General features: G+C 46.8%; 1 protein-coding gene across 5 annotated transcripts in view; it reads left to right on the forward strand.

Annotated features, from left to right (window-relative positions):
- The window catches only part of scaf11 (SR-related CTD-associated factor 11), a 112,943-nt gene extending 91,271 nt beyond the window's left edge, over positions 1–21,672 (forward strand). For 4 of the 5 annotated variants that reach the window (XM_072485056.1, XM_072485057.1, XM_072485059.1 and 1 more), the window contains 4 exons: positions 2,857–3,212; positions 6,535–6,777; positions 7,558–7,677; positions 20,124–21,672. In XM_072485056.1, coding sequence (XP_072341157.1) covers positions 2,857–3,212; positions 6,535–6,777; positions 7,558–7,677; positions 20,124–20,270 — 866 coding nt within the window. In that variant the 3' untranslated portion in view covers positions 20,271–21,672. The remainder of the gene's footprint in view (positions 1–2,856; positions 3,213–6,534; positions 6,778–7,557; positions 7,678–20,123) is intronic. The other variant, XM_072485058.1, reaches the window with a different exon arrangement.
- The last annotated feature ends 254 nt before the right edge of the window (positions 21,673–21,926 follow it).

The following is a 21,926-nucleotide window of genomic DNA, read 5'->3' on the forward strand; positions in this document are numbered from 1 at the left end:
CCAAAGTTTGTGGTAACACCCCCTTCCCTATCGCCTCTTCAAACATCCCCACCATCAGGGGTGCCAGCTTATCCTTGAATTTTTTATAATATTCCACCGGAAACCCATCCGGCCCTGCCACCTTCCCCGACTGCATCCTCCCAATCGCATCCTTTATCTCCTGCTCCACTATCGCTCTTTCTAATAAAGCCCTGCCCCCCCTCTCCTACCCTCGGGTACTCCAACCCATCTAGAAATTCCTGCATCTCACGGTCTCCCCCAGGTGGCTCTGACCTGTACAACCTCTCATAAAATTCCTCAAAAACCTTGTTAATCAGATCCAGAACCACCACCAACTTCCCTGCCCTATCCCTCACCTGAACAATTTCCCTTGCTGCTGCTTCCCTCCAGAGCAGACCTGCTGACCTGCCTTATCTCCATGTTCGTAAACTGCACCCCTTGCTCACCTCAGTTGGCGCACCGCCTTCCTGGTAGATAGCCGGTCAAAGCTCACCTGTAGTTCCTTCCTCTTTTCCAGCTTCGCTGGGTCCCCATCTTCTGCATAACTCCGATCTACCTCCTCCATCTCATCTACTACCCTCTGCGGCTCCAACCTCTCCTCTTTGTCCACCCTGGCCTTAAACAAAATCACATCACCCCTCACTACCGCCTTTAGAGCCTCCCAGATAACTGCCTTCACACCTCACCCGTACAGTTGAAACCTACATATTCCTTAATTACCATTTCAATTTTGTTACAGAACATTGGTCCCCCAAAAATCCCACATCTAATTTCCACCCCGGCCTCTGCGCTACCCCCTTCTCCAGCACCATATCCCCCCAATGCGGAGCATGATCTGACACTGCAATTGCCGAGTATTCCGACCTCTTAACCCCAGCCAGCAAAGCCTTCCCCACCACGAAAAAGTCGATCCGCAAGTATACCTTATGGACTGCTGAGAAAAAGGAGTACTCCCGTTCCCTCGGCTGCAGAAACCTCCAAGGGTCCATCCCTCCCATTTCCACCATTAGCCCAGCCAACGCCTTTGCCCCCCTGATGGGACCAGCGAGCGCGGCCGTAACCTGTTCAACCTTGGCTCCTGCACCAAGTTCCAGTCCACCCCCACTATCCGTTCGTGTGTGTCCAAGTCGGGGATGGCCCCAAACACCTTTGCGAATCCCACATCGTCCCAATTGGGACCGTGTACACTTAACAGCACCACTAACCTCCCCTCCAGCGCCCCTGTCACAATCACATATCTATCCCGCTGATTCGCCACCACCTTCTCCATCTGGAAGCGTACTCTTTTGCTGACCATTACCGCTACCCCTCGAGCCCTTCCGTCAAATCCAGAGTGAAACACCTGACTAACCCAGCCCTTTTTATGTCTCACCTGGTCCTTCACCCTCAAGTGAGTCTCCTGCAGCATTGCTACATCAGCTTTCAAACTTTTAAAATGCGCAAGCACCCTTGACCTCTTGACCGGACCTCCTAACCCCCTCACGTTCCACGTGACTATCCTAACTGGGGGTCTCTCACCCTTCTTATCCACCATCATCATACTACTGAGCCCTGCCCCATGAGCCTGACCCGCCCCTATCCATTATTAACATCGAACCCCTTCCCCCCTCCCAAAAACCCCACTACATTTCCTCTCGAATAAACATCTCTCCGCACCAATCCCCCCTCCCCCTTCCTCGCTCGCCTCGTAGGCCCATCAAAACCTGCTAACCAGGCTCCAATGTCCGCAACCCTCCTCTCACCTCACCTCCGTTCACTAGCCGACTTTAGCTAGCTAGCGCGGGTGGCTCCCCCCGCCAAGATATACCATCCCCTCCCACCCAGTCCCAGAGAAAGAAAAAACAAAAACAACAATCCAACCCATACAATTCACTAAAATAAGATATAACCGTCGCAACACAGAATGCCAATCAACCCAACCAATAACTTGAACTCTAACAATGTGAAGAGAAGTAAATTACAATACACTTCAGTAAAAAGAAAGTTATAGCATTTATATATTTTCCAGCTCCCCAATCACAGTCCACAGTCTCTCTTCCATCTCTGCTCCTCACGTCTGTCCCAAGCCTTCTGCCCTCACGAACGCCTCAGCCGCCTCCGCTGTCTCAAAATAAAAGTCTTTGGCATCATACATCACCCTCAGCTTCGTCGGGTATACCATACCAAACCGCACCCACTTTTTGTACAGTGCCACCTTCACTCGCCCGAACGCCGCTCGCCTTTTTGCCAACTCCACCGTCAGGTGCTGGTAGATCCGAACTCCAGCACCATCCCACTGCACCTTGCGCTTCTGCTTCACCCAGCTTAGCATCTTCTCCTTCATGCAGTACTTATGGAAGCAGATAATTACTGCTCTTGGCGGCTCATTTACCTTGGGCTTCGGCCTTAATGACCGATGAGCTCGGTCCAGTTCGTACCGGGAGGGGTTCTCACCCTCCCCCATCAGCTCCGCCGACTTCTTAGCAAAGTACTCTGTTGGCCTTGGACCCGCTGTCCCTTCGGGCAAGCCCACAATTCTCAGATTGTGCCGCCTCGAGCGGTTCTCCAAGTCCTCGAGCTTTGCTCGGAGTCCTCTGTTGACCTCCACCACCCTCCGCAGCTCGTCCCCCATCAAAGTGAACTGGTCGCTGTGCTGCGACGGCCTCCTCCTCCTTCCTTCGTCTTCTTGCCCTGCTGGTTAATTTAATAAGGTAATATCAAATGTGTATCCAAACAAAGTGCTTGGGTGAAGTTTTAAAAAAAAAAAGTTAATGGCAAAAGTTCACAGAGATTTTTGAATGAATTGTCACAGACCTGAAGAATGACCCGAGACGCCCTCAATACCTCTCCATTAATGGTTGTCTTTTCTTTTGGCAGATTCATCACATGGGGTGCCAGCCTTCGGCGACCAAGCAAATCAGCAAATGAATGGTTCTCAGCAACCAGTTAATATGATGCATCCACCTGTTTTACCACAGCCAATGAATGCACCACCCCAACCAATGAACGTCTTTCCCTATCCAATAAACGTCCACCAACCACCCCCTTTAATGCATTTCCATAATCCATACATCCACCCTCCTCCTCCACTGAATGTGCATGCAGGAATTCCTGCAGTGCAACCAACTATGGCTGGAAACCTGCCTAACAGCCCACCTCCCCCACCACCTCCGCCTCCACCAGCCCAATCAGTGAACTATGCAATTCAGCAGCATGACATGGCACAACCTCAGGTAAGTTCTGCAGACAGATACAAATGCTGTTTTACTGTGTTCAAATGAGAGCTGGAGGAAGTGTTCTGTTAATGTTTACAGGGACTATCCAGGTTTGCTTTTCCAGTCAGTTGGAAAGCTTGTAACTCAGTTAAATGCTAGCTGCATTTGCATGATTACAGTATTTTTCTCTGTGATTCTTTTATTAGTTAATATATTGAAAGTTAAAAATGCTTCCAGATTAAGAAACACCTTTTTGAGGATATACTTCACCTATGTACACTTAATCCAGACTTCTAATCCTTTGAAAAGCATTGGTACATTTTAGTCTAATATAAGCTCTTTAAAGTTCATTATTAACATACTGTTTTTGTTCCAACATCATGTATGCTATTCACATTCTAACTGTTTAAAATATAATGAGATCTGGCCAAAGCAATTTGTTGGATTGCATTGGCAACCACATCATGGAGGTTTCCATTGATCAGAAACTGAACTGTGCTGGCCATATAAACACTGTGGCTACAGAGCAGTTAAGAGATTGAAAAATCTGAGGTGTGTAATCCACCTCCTTACTCCCCAAAGTCTGTCCATCTTCCACAGGGCACAAGTCAGGAATATGAAGGAATACTCATATGCCTGAATGAGTGCAACTTGAACAACATTCAAGAAGCTTGACCCCATCCAGGAAAAAGCAGCCTACTGGGTTGGCACCCTATCCACCATCTTAAGCATTCACTCCCTCCACCACCAACACGCAGTGTCTGCAGTGTGGACCAATGTAAGATGCATATACGCCTCCTTCAACAGCACCGTCTAAACCTTGGGCACCTCAAACCTAGAGGTGGACACATGGGAACACTACCACCTGCAAGCTCCCCTCAAAGCCACTCACCATCTTGAATTGGAATTATGTTACTATTCCTTCACTGTCATTAGGTCAAAATCCTGGAACTCCTTTCTGAAATGCACTGTGGGTCTGCCTGCACCACTTGGACTGCAGCAGTGCAAGAAGGTACAAGTAGAGCAATTGGGTACAGGCAACAAATTCTGGCTTTGCCAGCGACACGCTCATCCCATGAAATCATTTTTTTTTAAAGTGAAGATTAATTTAGCGCTTGCACGCACCACACAGTAGTGAAATGATTGTGTTGCTTTACTAGTAACCCAGAGTTCATAGATTAAGACCTACCATATGAATTTATAAAATTTAATTCTATAAATCAAATAATTATAGCATGTACCATACATCTTCTAAATTGTTGTGAAAACTTACCCCTACCACAGAGGTTAGCACTGTTGCTTCACAACTCCAGGACCCAGGTTTGATTCCGGCTTGGGTCACTGGCTGTGCTGAGTCCGCACGTTCTCCCCATGTCTGCGTGGGTTTCCTCCGGGTGCTCCGGTTTACTCCCACAGTCTAAAGATGTGCAGGTTAGGTGCATTAGCCATGCTAAATTGCCCTTAGTGTCCAAATCGGTTAGGTGGGGGTATCGGGGATACGGTGGAGGTGTGGGCTTAAGAGGGATGCTGTTTCCAAGGGCCGGTGCAGATTCAATGGGCTGAATGGCCTCTTTCTGCACTGTAAATTCTATGATGTGAGGGAATTTGTCTCCAGCTCATGGAGAACTCTAGTTTGTACTTTGTTGTTGATGCTTTTGTGATTAATGTAATATAAAATGACCTAAGCCACCCCTGCCTTTGAGCAACTTGCAATGAGCAATTAATGTGGGCAATGGGCGATAAAAGCATCACCCATAATCTGAGATTTTTAAAAAAAGTTAATGAAATGAAAATCGTTTATTGTCACAAGTAGGCTTCAAATGAAGTTACTGTGACAAGCCCCTAGTCGCCACATTCCGGCGTCTGTTCGGGGAGGCTGGTACGGGAATTGAACCGTGCTGCTGGCCTGCCTTGGTCTGCTTTAAAAGCCAGCTCTTTAGCCCTGTGGTAAACCAGCCCAGTTACATATTGCTCAAATAGTAACATAACAAACAGTTATGTTTGTAGATTGGAAGTAACATGGCAAAACTACTTCAGCTCAAGTGGTTTTGGTCTTGGGGCATTTGATCTTGATATTCTTGGGGGGTTTCTAATAAATGAATAGTTGCACATATTTGTATTTGATTTGCATTACATTTATAAGAAGGTCTGCTTATGCCATCTAGGAGGAGGGATAATCTAAAAAGAACAAAGCTGGGTAGTTAACTGCTCCATGCTGCAGTCTCCATGACAATGCCTCTACCAATCAGAATCCACTTGCAAGCCAATCCGTAAACTCCACTCAGATAATATAAATTGTTGATCCCTCAGTTGGTAATTTCTTGTGAATTATCCTGATGAGCGCAAAATGAAAAGCTTTGATAGCATGTTTTTTTTTCAGCATTACAGATTTCCTGGTTGTCACACAATTTTACATCTTGTGTTGTTCCTTCTGGGGTTTGGCGTATAGCTCACCATAAAACCCATTGAATCTTCGTTTGATAATTTTTGAGAAGACATGTTCACCCACCAGCAATGTTCACTGTCGTCCGTTGCTGAATTTCATGTGACGATACATTTTACTTTGAATCAATTTAATTGCGCTAATAGGTTCTAAAGGCACAGTCACAGCCTGCAATTTTGTTGTGAAAGGTTGAATCCAGGATTTGTACGAGTCCATGTCCTGGATATTTGGATGGATAAATGAGAAATAAGCAGATTACCGTCTTTATGTAAATTCAGATTGGGTAAATATGTTTTTTTAAATAATGGGGTTAGCCTGCTGCCTTCCTGAAAGGTCTGTGAGGATTTCTATGTTCCGTAATATGTAATATGATGCCCAATACTTGATTGCATTATCACATCAGATGACGACCTAGGAAGGTGGCTACCTACTAAGTTCTGTCTGCATGTGACCTGTTTTTTTTTTAAATTTAAAGTACCCAATTCTTTTCTTTTCCCAATTAAGGGGCAATTTAGCATGGCCAATCCACCGACACTGCACATCTTTGGGTTGTATGGGCGAGACCCATGCAGACACGGGGAGAATGTGCAAACTCCACATGGCCAGTGACTCGGGGCCAGGATCGAACCCGGGTCCTCGGTGCCGTGAGACAGCTGTGCTAACCACTGCACCAACCTGACTGTTTCTTTGGTACACTGTTGCACATGAGGATCTGAGTTTGTGCACAATAGCCCAAAAATGTTGGAATGAAAGCCACTCATTGGATTTTCCCAGTCCTGTTGGCACATCATAAAATTGATGTTTAAATATTGTGTTTTTGTATTTGTGAATTTTCTTTTTGCTGCTTCTATGGCTAACTACAAAGAACTTGATTTTTTTTCTTCACTTCCTTTTTAGATTATCCCTCCTCCATGTAGTGTTCCCGAGGTGGATTTGCAGAGCAGTACTGCCTCTATCCCCATTCCAACTGGAGTGTCAGGCAAGACATTGCAAGTTCCACTTTCTATAGACATTTCCTCTTCAACCTTTCAGTCTGTGCAACAGGTCTTTGCAGCTCTTTCAAATTCAAAACCTACACTAGAAAGAGAAAGAGAGAGCTTGAAGGACGAATTTGAAACAGAAAAACCCAAAAAGGACAAGGCAAGTCCAGCAGTATCTTTGGTTGCTTTATTTTCCAATGAATTAGGTTCCCATATCGGAGAGTTATCGCTACATTGTTGATTGAATGTGATTGTTTTTGTATAATATGAACATACCAGGAATCTAGAAACTGATATTAATTTTATTTTTCAGTTTTGTGTGATGCATGCCTATTTTTCCAATGATTAGGATTTGTTTCCACCTATATATTTTTGCATGTGAACATCTTAGCTTGTAATCTTCTTAAAGATTATGAGCCTGTGAATTATAAATTATACACCTGGTTTGTATTTCAGTATCATTGTTCCTTGGCCACTGCTGCCATCTGTTGGTGATGGTTCATAGCTCATAGAATTTACAGTGCAGAAGAAAGCCATTCGGCCCATCGGGTCTACATCAGCCCCTGAAAGAGCACCCTATCTAAGCCCACACCTCCACTATATCCCTATAACCCAGCAACCCCACCTAAAGTTTGGACACTTCAGGGCAATTTAGCGTGACCAATCCACCTAACCCGCGCATCTTTGGACTGTGGGGGGAAACTGGACCACCCGGAAGAAACCCACGCAGACATGGCAGGAACGTGCAGACTCTGCACAGACAGTGACCCAAGACGGGAATCGAACCCGGGTCCCTGGTGCTGTGAAGCAACAGTGCTAACCACTGTGCTACCCTGCCGCCCAAATATGACTGAAGCTTGAACCTTCTGTTCCATACTTGCTGAGGTTTATATTCAACGTGGAACATCCAAGTGAACTACTTTTCTTGTCCAATGTATAGAAATGTACTATTCAAGAAAGGGCTGTGGAAGAAGTGAAACTAGCCATCAAGCCTTATTACCAAAAGAAGGACATTACCAAGGATGAATATAAAGAAATTGTCCGCAAGGCAGTGGATAAGGTAAATGGATTGTAATTTTACACAAGATTCTTGATGCTGGTGAAGAATATGATTGAAAGAAAATATATTTTTTTGTGAGAGGGAATTACGGTAACTTCACCACACAGGACTATGTGCCTTGGATTTACACACTTGATTAGTTGGTTATTTGTTGAGCCGTTTTTATTTAAAGTATTTTTATTCAGCTTTTTCCAATTTTATACAGAACAGCAAAACAATAACAAACCACCCTGAACCCCCCCCCCCCCCCCCTCTAAGAACTAACAGTGACCAGCTCTTCAATATACAGAATGAACGGCTGCCATCTCCAGTAGAATCCATCAATTGGGCCCCTCGTGGTGTACTTAACTTTCTCGAGATATAAAAACTCCATAAGATCCCCCAGCCACACTGAGGCACTGGATGGAGAAGGTGACCTTCACCCCATCAGCGCCCACTTCAAAAAATCAGCGAGGCGAATGTCAGGACAACCATCCCAGCCCATCTGCAGCTCTGGCAGGTCCAACACCCCAAAAATGGCTCCTAAGGGACAGGGCTTCAGTTCAATTTGCAGAATCGCCGATGTATTAAATAAGCAGACCCAGAACCCAGCGCGCTTAGGGCTCGACCAGAACATGTGCACATGATTCGCAGGGACCCTCCCACAACACTCATCCTCTACTTCCACAAACAACCTGCTCAGCCTAGTCAAGTGCAACCTATGTACTACCTTCAACTGTATCAGCCCTCATCTCACACATCAAGTCTTTGCATTCACCCTTTGCAGGGCCTCGCACCACACCCAATCCACCAATTCCAACCCCAACTCCTCCTCACACTTGGCCTTAACCCCCTCCACAAGCACTGCGTCCTCTGCCATAATCCTACCATAAATCCCGAAGCACTCCCCATCTCCATCCCTGCCAGAGACAGAACCCTCTCCAACAACGAGGAAGGCAACACCACAGGGAATACCGGAAAGATCTTTTTCGCGAAATTGAGAACCTGTAGATACCTGAATATATCTCCCTGCGACAGCCCAAATATTTCCGACAGCTCCTCCAGGCTCGCAAATCGCACCTCCAGAAACAAATCCCTCATCCCCTTCTCTTCCCATCCCCTAAACATGGCATCTGCTGTTCGCACAAGTTGGTGCCAGCTTCGAGACCATCCCCAACTTGGAAGTGCTGCCGAAATTGTCTCCATATGTTCAGTGGAGAGACCACCACTGGGCTCGCTAAATAATTTCCCAGAGAAAATGGTAGCGCAGATTAAGTCACTAGCGCCCTTAATCTCGACCCCCTACATGACCCCGACTCTATCCCCAGTACCTTCTCCGCATTCGCTGCCCTGTAATAATGTATCAAGTTCGGCAGTGCCAAGCCTGCTGACTGCCACTCCACGTGAAGGACCATCCTCTGAATGCTAGCCGCTTTACCCTGCCAAATAAAGGACAAATTCAATCTCTCCACTCTCCCAAAAAAGGATTGTGGCAGAAAAACCGGCAAACACTGGAACAGAAATAAAAAACATGTAAAGTATTCACCTTCACTGATTGTCCTTACAGAGGGAGACTATACCCACCTCTGTAAATCGGCCTTGTCCCTACTCATCAAGCTCATAAAATTCAACTTATGGAGCAGGGCCCAATCCTGAGCTACCTGCACACCCAAGTACTTATAATGAGAACCCATTAAATGGAATAGTAACCCCACCCCCCAAATTCATTCTCCTCCCAGTGGAGTGACTGGAAAACACACTTTTCACCCAGTTCTATTTATACCCTGAAAACTCCCCATAAAACGTCAGAAAAACCATGATGTCTCCCATTGTGGGGACCTGATGCGGCCTGCACAAGAGATCATCAGCGTACAAGGACACCCACAAGATGGGGGACATAGGTCATCTCTGCTTCGTTCCCCTATGCAGCTGAAAGTATCCTGAATTCACATTATTTGTACGGACGCATTATATAACAACCGAACCCACAACACAAATGTAGACCCTATCCCAAACCGTTCCAGTACCGCAAACAAATTACCCCATTCTACTCTATTTTTTAAAAACGATTTGATTGAGGCATTTATATTATAAATTTTAACACAATGAACAACCCCCCCCCCCCCCCCCCCCAAACCAGCCAAAATGGCTTTAGATAACTAACATCCCAACAAAAATTCCCCACTAACCCACCTCCACCTAGTCCGACTCTCCCTGCCTTCCCTTTTTTAACTCCCCACCCCTGCTGACAGCTTAATTTTTCCCAAAGAAGTTGATAAACGGCTGCCACCTCCGGGCAAACCCTTCCACCGAGCCCCTCAGGTCGAACTTAATTAAACCCTGCCAGGTCACTCACCCACACCCTGGCCAGGGGGTCCGAGTCCCTCCATTCTAGCAAGATCTGTCTCCGGGCTACCAGGGAGGCAAAGGCCAAGACATCGGCCTCTCTCGCCCCCTGGACTCACTGGTCTTCTGACACACCAAAACTCTGGACTCGGGACCACCCTTACTTTCAGAACCTCCGACATAATACCGGCCTGCCAGAATCTCCCAGGTTTCAGACAAGCCCAGACCATATGGACATGATTCGCGGGCCCCCCCCTGCACAATGCCCACACTTATCCCCCACCCCTTCAAAAAACCTGCTCATCCGAGCCACAGTCATATGTGCCCTGTGGACCACCTTAAATTGTATAAGGCTAAGGCCTGGTGCACGACGAGGATGCATTAACTCTCCTCCCACAACCCAGCCTCCAGCTCCCTACCCAACTCTTCCTCCCACTTCTGCTTCACCTCCCCTATTCGGGCTCCCTCCCAGTCCACCGGGTCCTTATAAATTTACGATACCGTCTCCTCCCCTATTCCCGTTTTCGACACCACCTTATCCTGTAGCCCCTGGGGCAGCAGAAGCGAAAAGGTCGATACCTGCATCCGCACAAAGTACCTCAGCTGCAAATAACGGAACCTATTTCCACCGGGCAACTTAAATTCCTCCTCCAACTCTCCTTCCAAGCACGGAAAGCCGCTGTCGATAAACAAATCCCCAAACCACCCGATCCCCGCCCACTGCCACCCTCTGAATCCCCCCGGAACAAACCGGCGATTGCCACATATTGGTGCCCAAACCAAAGCCCCCTCCAACCCCATGTGCTGCCGCCACTGTCCCCAGACCATCAGGGCTGCCACCACTACCAGGTTTGTGGAGTACCTGGCCTGTGAGAATGGCAGAGTTAACCGTGCCGCCAAACCCGTGTCCTTACATGAGGCTGCCTCCATCCGCTGCCATGCCGACCTTCCCCCACTAAAAATCGGGAGGCTCTGAAACACGAACAAGAACCTCGGGAGGACCGTCATCTTTACCGTTTGAACCCTCCCCGCCAATGACAATGGGAGCGCATCCCACCTCCTAAAGTCCCCCCTCATCTGCTCTACCAACCGAGCCAAATTGAACTTGTGAAGCTGCTCCCACTCACGCGCCACCTTAATGCCCAAGTACCAAAAGCTCTCTTCTCTCCCCCCCCCCCCCCCAACCTAGAACAGCATCTCGCCCAATCTCTTCTCCTGCCCCCTCGTTGGATTGGAAAGACCTCACCCTTGCCCATGTTCAATTTATACCTCAAAAACCGGCCAAATTCCTCTAAGATCCTCATAATCTCCCCCAATACCTCCCAGAGGGTCGGAAATGTACAGCAACAAATCGTCCGCATAAAGCGAGACCCTATGCTCCATTCCCCCCACCCCCCCATACTATCCCCTGCCAGTCCCTCAACGCTCCCAGCGGCTCTATAGCCAAGGCAAAGAGCAATGGAGAGAGTGGACATCCCTGCCTCGACCCCCCATGCAGTCTGAAATAATCCGACCTCACCCAGTTTGTCTGCACACTGGCCACCGGAGCTCGATACAGCAGTCGGGCCCACAAATCCCTGCCCAAACCGCCGCAGCATCTCCCATAAATATCCCCGTTCTACCCGATCTAAGGCCTTCTCCTTGTCCATGGCGACCACCACTTTTACGTCTCGATCCTCGGGGGGGCATCAATATCAGATTTAATAATCTGATGTTGGCCAACAGATGCCTCCCCTTCACGAACCCCATTCGGTGCTCCCCTATCACCCTTGGCCCACGATCCTCAATTCTCGAGGCCAAGACCTTGGCCAATAACTTGGTGTCCAACAACGAGATCGGCCTCTCAGACCCACACTGCTCCGGATCTTTGTCGCATTTTAGAATCAAGGTGATCGAGGCCTACGATAATGTCGTGGGTGCACCCCCCGCTCCCTCGCATCGTTAAACGCCCTCACCAGCAAAGGCCCCCGGACCCACACAACTTTCTATACAACTACACTGGGTATCCATCCGGGCCTGGGCATTGCCCAACTGCATCGCCTCCAGCTCCTCCACCACCTCTACCTACCAGCCCAATGGGGGTCTATCTCCACCAGGTCCTCCTCCACCCTCGGGAACTCCAACCCCTCCAAAAACCGCCTCATCCCTTCCAGCCCAGCTGGGGATTCCAATTCGTGCAGCCTACTTTAAAAATCCCTTAAACCCCACCCCCCGTCCTTCACTTTCTCGATCTCCCGCGCTGCCTCCTGTTTCCTCAATTGATGCGCCAACATTCTGCTCGCCTTCTCCCCATATTCGTAGACCGCCCCCTTCGCCCTCCTCAACTACCCTACCGCTTTCCCCGTGGATAAAAGCCCAAACTCCATCTGCAGTTTCTACCGCTCTGAACAGCTCTGCCTCTGGGGCCTCCAAATTAATCCTGTCATCCTGCAAGATCTTCTCCACTAGCCTCTCCATCTCCACCTGCTCCACCTTCTCCCTGTGTGCCCATATCGAGATAAACTCCCCCTTCACTACTGCCTTCAATGCCTCCCACAACGTGGCCTCCGAAACCTCCCCCGTGTCATTCAGCGTCACATATAGCTCCACATATACCCGAATGGCCGCCCTCACCCACTCACAAACTTCCTCGTCCAACAAAAAACCCCACATCCAGTCTCCACTGTGGGCGCTGACCCCCTCCCTTGTGTATCCGCAAGTCCACCCAGTGCGGTGCATGGTCCGACACAGCAATTGCTGAATACTCCACGTCGACCACCCCGCCAACAGTGTCTTGTCCAGCACAGAAAAGTCAATTCAGGCATACATCCTGTACATATGTTAGACCAAGGAGAGCCAATGGATGTTATCTATCTTGACTTCCAAAAGGCCTTTGATGAGGTGCCTCACGAGAGACTGCTGAGTAAAATAAGGGCCCATGGTATTCGAGGCAAGGTACTAACATGGATTGACGATTGGCTGTCAGGCAGAAGGCAGAGAATTGGGATAAAAGATTCTTTTTCGGAATGGCAACCGGTGACGAGTGGTGTCCCGCAGGGTTCAGTGTTGGGGCCACAGCTGTTCTCTTTATATATTAACGATCTAGATGACGGGACTGGGGGCATTCTGGCTAAGTTTGCCAATGATACAAAGATAGGTGGAGGGGCAGGTAGTATGGAGGAGATGGGGAGGCTGCAGAAAGATTTAGACAGTTTAGGAGAGTGGTCCAAGAAATGGCCGATGAAATTCAACGTGGGCAAGTGCGAGGTCTTGCACTTTGGAAAAAAGAATAGAGGCATGGACTATTTTCTAAACGGTGACAAAATTCATAATGCTGAAGTGCAAAGGGACTTGGGAGTCCTAGTCCAGGATTCTCTAAAGGTAAACTTGCAGGTTGAGTCCGTAATTAAGAAAGCAAATGCAATGTTGTCATTCATCTCAAGAGGCTTGGAATATAAAAGCAGGGACATACTTCTGAAGCTTTATAAAGCATTAGTTAGGCCCCATTTAGAATACTGTGAGCAATTTTAGGCTCCACACCTCAGGAAGGACATACTGGCACTGGAGCGGGTCCAGCGGAGATTCACACGGATGATCCCAGGAATGGTAGGCCTAACATACGATGAACGTCTGAGGATCCTGGGATTATATTCATTGGAGTTTAGGAGGTTATGGGGAGATCTAATAGAAACTTACAAGATAATGAATGGCTTAGATAGGGTGGATGTAGGGAAGTTGTTTCCATTAGCAAGGGAGACTAGGACCTGGGGGCACAGCCTTAGAATAAAAGGGAGTCACTTTAGAACAGAGATGAGGAGAAATTTCTTCAGCCAGAGAGTGGTGGGTCTGTGGAATTCATTGCCACAGAGGGCGGTGGAGGCCGGGACGTTGAGTGTCTTGGTAAGACAGAAGTTGATAAATTCTTGATTTCTCGAGGAATTAAGGGCTATGGAGAGAGAGTGGGTAAATGGAGTTGAAATCAGCCATGATTGAATGGTGGAGTGGACTCGATGGGCCGAATGGCCTTACTTCCGCTCCTATGTCTTATGGTCTTATATGGGCGAAAAAGAAAAAGTCCTTCGCCCGCCCGCGGCCTCTCAAACCTCCACGGATTCGCTCCCCACCCTCGTGCTCCATAAACCCCTTCAGCTCCTTTGCTACCGCCGACACCGTCCCTGATCTCGGTCTCGACCGATCCAACCAGGGATCCAGAAATGTATTAAATTCCCCCCCTCCCCCCATTATCAACTGATGCGTGTCCAGATCAGGGATCTTCCTCAACACCCACCTCACAAACTCCACATTGCCCCAGTTCGGAGCATAAATTTTCACCAGCAGCACCGGCATCCCTTCCAATTATCCACTCACCATAACATACCTCTCCCCAGAGTCAACCACTCTCCACCCCACTTCAAAGACCAGCCATTTATTAATCCGTATTGCTACCCCCTCCTTTTTAATCCTGAATGGAATACCTGCCCTACCCACCCTTTCCTGAGCCTAGTCTGATCCCCAATCTTCAGGTGTGTTTCCTGCAAAAAAGCCAGGTCTGCCTTTAAACTCCTTAAATGTACGAACACACGAGCCCACTTGACTGGCCCATTTGACCTGTCCTTGGATGCCCACCGTCATCGACCCTCCCCATACCACATTTTAAAAACACCTCCCCTGTCAGCAGTCTTTCCCCCCTCCCCCCACACCACAAGATAACAACCCAACTCCCATCAACACAGTAACCACCTGCTCACTTCCCAGCTCGCCCAGCTAGTCTGGTAGCTCCTGCCCATGGCGCCTAACATCCTAACCCCGCTGATTCCCTGATTTCTCCCTCCCACGCCTGCTCAAACATTATCCCGGTGCAAACAAAACAACACCAACCCAAACACACAGAAAAGAGCAACCCACCATCCCCCACAAAGGCAAAACACTGTGCAATGGCCCCTAAAGAATAGAAAAACAAACCCAAAGGCACAGAAAGCGAGCATCTCCTCAAAAGATCAATGTCCTCCTTCTCCTGCCAGTCCATTGTTCCTGACAAAGTCCATCGCTTCCTCCGGCATCCCAGAGTACAGCTCACGCCCCTTGTAGGTCACGCATAGACGCGGTGGGTACAGCAAACCGAATTTCACCACCTTCTTGAAGAGGGCCGCCTTCATCTTATTAAAACCCCGCTATCCCCTTGGCCAGCTTCGCACCCAGGTCCTAATACACACAAAGCTCACTGCCCTCCCAGGTACATTGCCTCGTCTGCCTGACCCACCTCAGGATCCGGACCTTATCCAGGAACCGGTGCAGGCACACCATCTCCCTCGGCAGCTCGTTCCCTGCGGCTTGCTCACCAGCGCCCTGTACGCCCGGTCCACTTCCAAGGGTCGTTAAAGCCCCTTCTCCCAGCAACTTCTCGAAAATCCGAGCCACATACAAGCCAGCGTCTGTTCCCTCGCTGCCCTCCGGCAGCCCCACGATCCTCAAATTCTGACTCCGGGACCCTCCGCCTTCTCCTGCAGCCGCCTCTGATTATCCCGCATCAGCCCCAACCCGGCCACCATCGAGGCAAGCTGCTCCTCGTGCTCCCCCACTGCCTCCTCCTCATTCTGCATTGCCTGACTCTGGGCCTCCAGCCTCTTTTCCAGGCGGTCGATCCCCGCCTTTATCGGATCCACCACCCTCGCCAGGTCCCTCAGATTCTCCTTCCTCTGCTGGGTGAACCTCTCATTCAAGAAGCCCACCAGCTGCTCTGTCGACCATTGAGAGGGTAGGGCCGGTCCCTGACCCTCCGTCATCTCCTGTGCTGCAGGTACAGCTCCAACTGCTCCTTTCTTTTTAGACCACTCCTGGTCCACAAATCCATCCGCCGTGGTGGGGGGGGGGGGGGGCCAAAAAACCCTTGGCCAAGATCTTAGCATCCACATTCAATATGGAAATTGGGCGATGCAACCCACACACTACTGGGTCCTTAACCTTCTTTAGTAAGAGTGAAATGAACACTTGCATCATTGTCTCCAGAAGCGACTCTGCATTCACCCAATAGCTGTCTGCACCTTCTCCACCCACAATGCACCTCCAACCCTTCCCAATCCTCCTCCTTCCACCTTGGACATTCCAACCCCTCCAGAAACTCCTCCATATCCAACACCTCCCTAGGTGGCTCTGACCTATATAGATTCTTATAAAATAATAATAATCTTTATTAGTATCACAAGTAGGTTTACATTAACACTGCAATAAAGTTACTGTAAAAATCCTCCAGTCGCCACACTACGGCGCCTGTTCGGGTACACTGAGGGAGAATTCAGAATGTTCAATTCACCTAACAAGCACATCTTTTGGGACTTGTGGGTGGAAACCCACATAGTCACCGGGAAAACGTGCAGACTCCGCACAGTGACCCAAACGGGAATTGAACCCAGACCCTGGCGCTGTGAAGCAACAATGCTAACCACTGATACCGTGCCGCCCTGCCTCAAACATCCCGTTAATGTTATCTGGCTTTATCTTGACTTAAAATATAGGATGATCATAGGCAATTCCTTGGCATCAAGGATTACATGCTGCCACTCTGGTTTGATGGGCCCTGAAGTAGCTGATCAGTCTAATGCACACAATCTGCAGACCCTGTAACATGGAGGGTTGGGCAGATGAGATGATTGGAGATCTGTGCGCTCTCTCCGAAGCCTTTGACTTTGTGTCTCCGTGCTCCCCGCAAATTCTCTCAATGCGTTTACCATCCCAATGAACCTTCACCATTTTGGTGAGTCACAAGCCAGAGGCTCGTCTGAGTCAGTGAAATGTTTTATATATTTGAGGATAAAGTGGAGGAAAGAGTGTTGTAATGACCAGAGATTGTAAAGCTTCTGAATGTATTCATTGGAGTAGTAAAGATTAAGAAAACATCTGAGCTTTACAAAATTGTGAAAAGAATGTGCAGCATGGTAGCATAGTGGTTAGCACAGTTGCTTCACTGCTCCAGGGTCCAAGTTCGATTCTCGGCTGGGTCACTGTCTGCGGAGTCTGCACGGTCTCCCCGTGTCTGTGTGGGTTTCCTCCGGGTGCTCCGGTTTCCCCCCACAGGTCAAAGATGTGTGGGTTAGGTGCATTGGCCATGCTAAATTGCCCTTAGTGTCCAAAAAGGTTAAGTGGGGGGTTGCAGGGATAGGGTGGATACGTGGGCTTGAGTAGGGTGCTCTTTGTAAGGGCCAGCGCAGACTTGATGGGCCGAATGGCCTCCTTCTGCACTGTAGATTCTATGATGATGTAACTGAATAGTCGTGCTTGCTTTGACTGGTTGGTGAATTGACGAGGGGCATAAATTTAGGGTCATTCCCAGAAGCACAGTATGGCACGGTGGTTAACACTGCTGCCTCACAGCGCCAGGGATTCGGGTTCAATTCCGGCCTTGGGTTACTGTCCGTTCTCCCGGTGTCTGTGTGGGTTTCCTCTGGGTGCTCTGGTTTCCTCCCACGGTCCAAAGATATACAGTGCAGGTGGATTGGCCATGGGATATGTAGGTTAGATTATGGGGTTGGAGGGATGGTTGGTTGGACATGGGGGGGATTGCTCATTTGAAGGGTCGGTGCAATCTTGATGGGCCAAATGGCCTCCTGCACTGTAGGGATTCTATGATTGCCACACAAGAAGAGGTTAGAACCAATGATTTTATGTAAATGTGAAACATATTACTGCATGTGACAATTGAAGTTGATTGGGTTGCCAACATCTTTCATGTACATTTTATTTAAGTTAGTTATACACTTGGGGAAAAATATTTGACGGTAAAGAAAAAAACAGGAATAGGGATATGATAGCTAGCTAGCCAAAGGATTGTGTTTGCAGAGGAGCAGGCATAATGGATGAATTAGCCTCCTTTTGTCCTTGCATTTCTTTGATTCAATTACACATCCATTTGATTTTTGCTACAATTGTTTTGGGATTGTGCCTTTAAGGTAAAATGAAGGTGGGGTCATGTGACCTGTTCTGGCAGTCTGCCTGACAGCAAGTCTCGGTGGTTTAAATAGATTATAGGGGCCCCAAATTGTTTCCCTGGGAAGAAGGCGCAAGGTATTCGCACTTGGAGACAATGGCAGCTGCCTGTAGATAAACCAAGTCTCAAGTCCCAGGAAAGTGATGAGAATGTCAGGTTGTAAACAGTCATGCTTTAAACTGTCCACTTACTCCCAAGAGTTGGGGCCTCGAGCATAGCACTTCTACTTGGATTCAAGGCCCATGTGATTAGCGTTGCCATGGAGGTGGGCTTTGAGAGGGTAAAGAGACTATAAGAGATCCCTGAGAACTCTCTGACGAGGTTAGATCCGGCAGTGGGATACCAGCTTAAATAATAATCTTTATAGTTGTCACAAGTAGACTTACATTAACACTGCAATAAAGTCACTGTGAAAATCCCCTATTCGCCACACTCCGGTACCTATTCGGGTACACTGAGGGAGAATTCAGAATGTCCAATTCACCTAACAAGCACATCTTTTGGGACTTGTGGGCAAGACATTGTGATTCACTGGGCAGGAATGCAGGCGAGAGCTTGTGCTTGGATTGAAATGGCCAAATTTGTGAGGAGTTAAAACAAGGCTGGAAGATGCCTTAACTTGCGCTAGAAAAATTGTTTCCAATAGAGACCCCACTGGGAAAGACAGTTCTGACATTACAGGTTACCAGGCTGAGAAAGGAAAAGAACAGAAAAAAGCCCTTAAGAGCTAAGAATCACCGTGGACTAGTTCCTGGAGAATCAATTGTCTACTTAAAGAACAGTGTAAAGTATATTGGTGGTGTGCTTATTTCAGTAGTGCTAAAAGTAAAAGGGAAAACTTCTGTTTTGTGGCTGTCTACAAAGATAACAATAATAATTGCTTATTGCCACAAGTAGGCTTCAATGAAGTTACTGTGAAAAGCCCCTAGTCGCCACATTCCGGCGCCTGTTCGGGGAGGCCGGTGCGGGAATGGAACCCGCACTGCTGGCCTTGTTCTGCATTATAAGCCAGCTGTTTAGCCCATTGTGTTAAACCAGGTAGTCTTTTGTTAGAGTAAAAGTCTTAAAAGTGAAATCTTGTCTTATCCTTTTAGCTATTAACTGGAAGTCTGAATTTATTTTTAAAGGTCTCCACGGAGCTCGTAACAATTTATAACCTGGCCTCAGAGTATCAAACTTAATGAGGTGCCACATAATGTAGTTTACAAGTCTCTTTAAATTAATCTGCAAATAAGTAAATAAAAGTGACAAGAACGAACACCTCTATAAAAGCAAAAAAATGTGACAGATACAGCCTCCAAACAGGAGTAGAGCTAGTTGCAGAAAACTGAAAGAAAGCCCTGGAAAATTGGAGTGATTTATTTTTCTTCAAGCCCCTTCATAAAATGAAATGGTATCAAAATGGCAACAGCAATCTTATTGAAACAAAAAGTTCTGAGAGGACCGTGGGTGCTCAGTGGATGTGTACACAAAAGGCCGAGATGATCAAATTTTGTGTTCTAAGGAAATCGAGGGGTACGGTACCAAAGTGGCGTTGTGAAAATCCAGCCATCGTCTTATGGAATGGGGAGCTGGCCTTTTGGGGCCTACTCCTATGGTGCAACCAGTCATAGTGGGCAAAGATTATGCCAGGTGCTGAAACTCTGAAGTTGCGCTAGAATTCACAGCATTTGATCAAAACACAGGTCGTAAAAAAAAATCCCCCTCCAATATTCAGGCTTTTGTCGCTGCCTTAGAGTCCCTTGCCCCTGTCAAGTTGAGCAGTAGGTGGTGGATTATCCTTGATCTCTACCTCCCTCCGCAATGGCTGTCTGTCTATGTGGTAGCTGAGCCACCTACCCGTCAGTATTTTCCTATGTTAGCATTCTTTCTCTCCGTCAGTTTAAAAAAAATAAAAAAAATTAGAGTACCCAATTCTTTTCTTTTCCCAATTAAGGGGCAATTTTAACGTGACCAATCCACCTAGCCTGCACATCTTTGGGTTGTGGGGGTGAGACCCACGCAAACATAGGGACAATGTGCAAACTCCACACAATGATCCGGGGCAGGGATCGAATCCGGGTCCTCAGTGCCGTGAGGCAGCAGTCCCACCCCCTAATGTAATTATTTTACAATAATTCATTGAATAGATTCATTTTATCTTGTATGTTTTGTTCCTTAGGTTTGCCATAGCAAGAGTGGAGAAGTCATCCCAGGAAAAGTAGCCAATCTTGTGAAAGCATATGTAGAGAAATACAAACACGCGAGGAAAGGGAACCCAAAGCAAACTCCTGAAGAATGCAGTATCATTGGGAACAAATCTTTTTAAGCGGTAGCAGATTGGTTGCCAGTGTTAACATGAACCCAAAATAGAATGCTGAGTCGGAACTTTGTTATCTATTGGTTCATATATTTTTTTCCCCGACAAAGATTAGGTGTTTTTCTAAAAATCAAAACATTTGAGACAACACAATAACGTGAAATGAAAGCATGCTGTTGTTAGTTATTTGGAGTTGTAAGGATACTTAAGTATAATATGATCTGCCCTGGCCCCTCACGTGGGTTGTCACTAGATCAGTTGTATAAAATGTGATATTTGTTAGATGAATTCCTAATGTATCAAATTATCTCTTGCTATTTTTTTTGTTAACTCTAGTTAAGTGTTTTTGTAAACCGTTTGTATGCTGTACAAAAGCTTCCAGGTTTAACTGGAAGGATCTGGATCATGTAGTTGCACTAAAGACTTGCGTCAGAGGCTAATCAGCTGTTTTAGTGCGTATAGGGTCTAAACAAAGATGATTGCTTAACACTGCTCGGACTGTTGCTCAGTGGGGAAATGTTTGATAAAAGATTTGATTCTATAGTTTCATTTTTGAGAAAAGCAGAAAAGAATGGTTAAAAATGTGAGGAGTATTCTGTAATACTTGCCCAACAGAGCAAAATAAATTTTCTGCTGCTTGTCAAACTAGTTTCTGGGTCTTGATGGACACATGTATGGGTTTAAATATATCCAGGGTCAATCTATTTTTACTCCAAATGAAATATCCTTTATAAAAGTTGAATTATTTTTGATTGATATTCTGTTGATAGTGATGGTACATTCCTCCACGGTAATTATTTCATATTTGGAGCTGATGTTATTCAGATAATTCTCATACGAATCATGGCAATAGACAATTTACCAGGAGATTAGATTAGACCGTACAATGGAAATATCATTCACACACATATAGCTTGAGGACTTTATTATTGAGTGAAATGTATTCTTTCAATATTTTCAAAAACTCACGTTTTGAATTTCTACAAATTCGAAATCAATTTTGTCAGCATTGCTTAATCATATTTGTGTGTTGGAGCTAATAATTATGTAGAACAATACCATAAAGTTGATTCTCGTTTTTGGTTATCTTTCTAGAATTTTGCAATAGGCAGTCATACTTATTCATTGATCCCTTCCTTTTCTGATCATTTGCTTTTGAATGTCCCTGAACTGGGTTTTCCTTTATGTGTTTGCATTACTGCTACAAGAGGCTTGACACTTCCATAGTAGTAGAACATACTTGAGAAAAGAACTAATTTATCGGACTACAATGTGTTGTATATTTTATGTTACAGATGTCAGTTTTGCTAAAAAGCTTCTCTCAATTTTATGAATTAATGAATATGGGAAATAAATTGACTCCAGCAGTTTATGCCCTTCAAGATGCCAAATTAAAATCTTTGTGAAATAATTTTCAATCTCCTAATAGTCATTTTAGTTATGTTAAACCCGTATAAACCACTGGTTCAGCCTCAACTGGAGTACCGCGTCCAATTCTGGGCACCACACTTTAGGAAGGATGTGGAGGTACTAGAATACAATCCCAAGAATCATTCTAGGGATCAGGATGTTCAGTTACAGAGTTTTAAATTCTTTCTTTTTTATAACAAACATTTTATTAAGGCATTTATGGTTTTATAACCACAAAAGATACAAATACAAATG

Source organism: Scyliorhinus torazame, chromosome 19, assembly GCF_047496885.1.
Source record: "Scyliorhinus torazame isolate Kashiwa2021f chromosome 19, sScyTor2.1, whole genome shotgun sequence".
Lineage (NCBI taxonomy): Eukaryota > Metazoa > Chordata > Chondrichthyes > Carcharhiniformes > Scyliorhinidae > Scyliorhinus > Scyliorhinus torazame.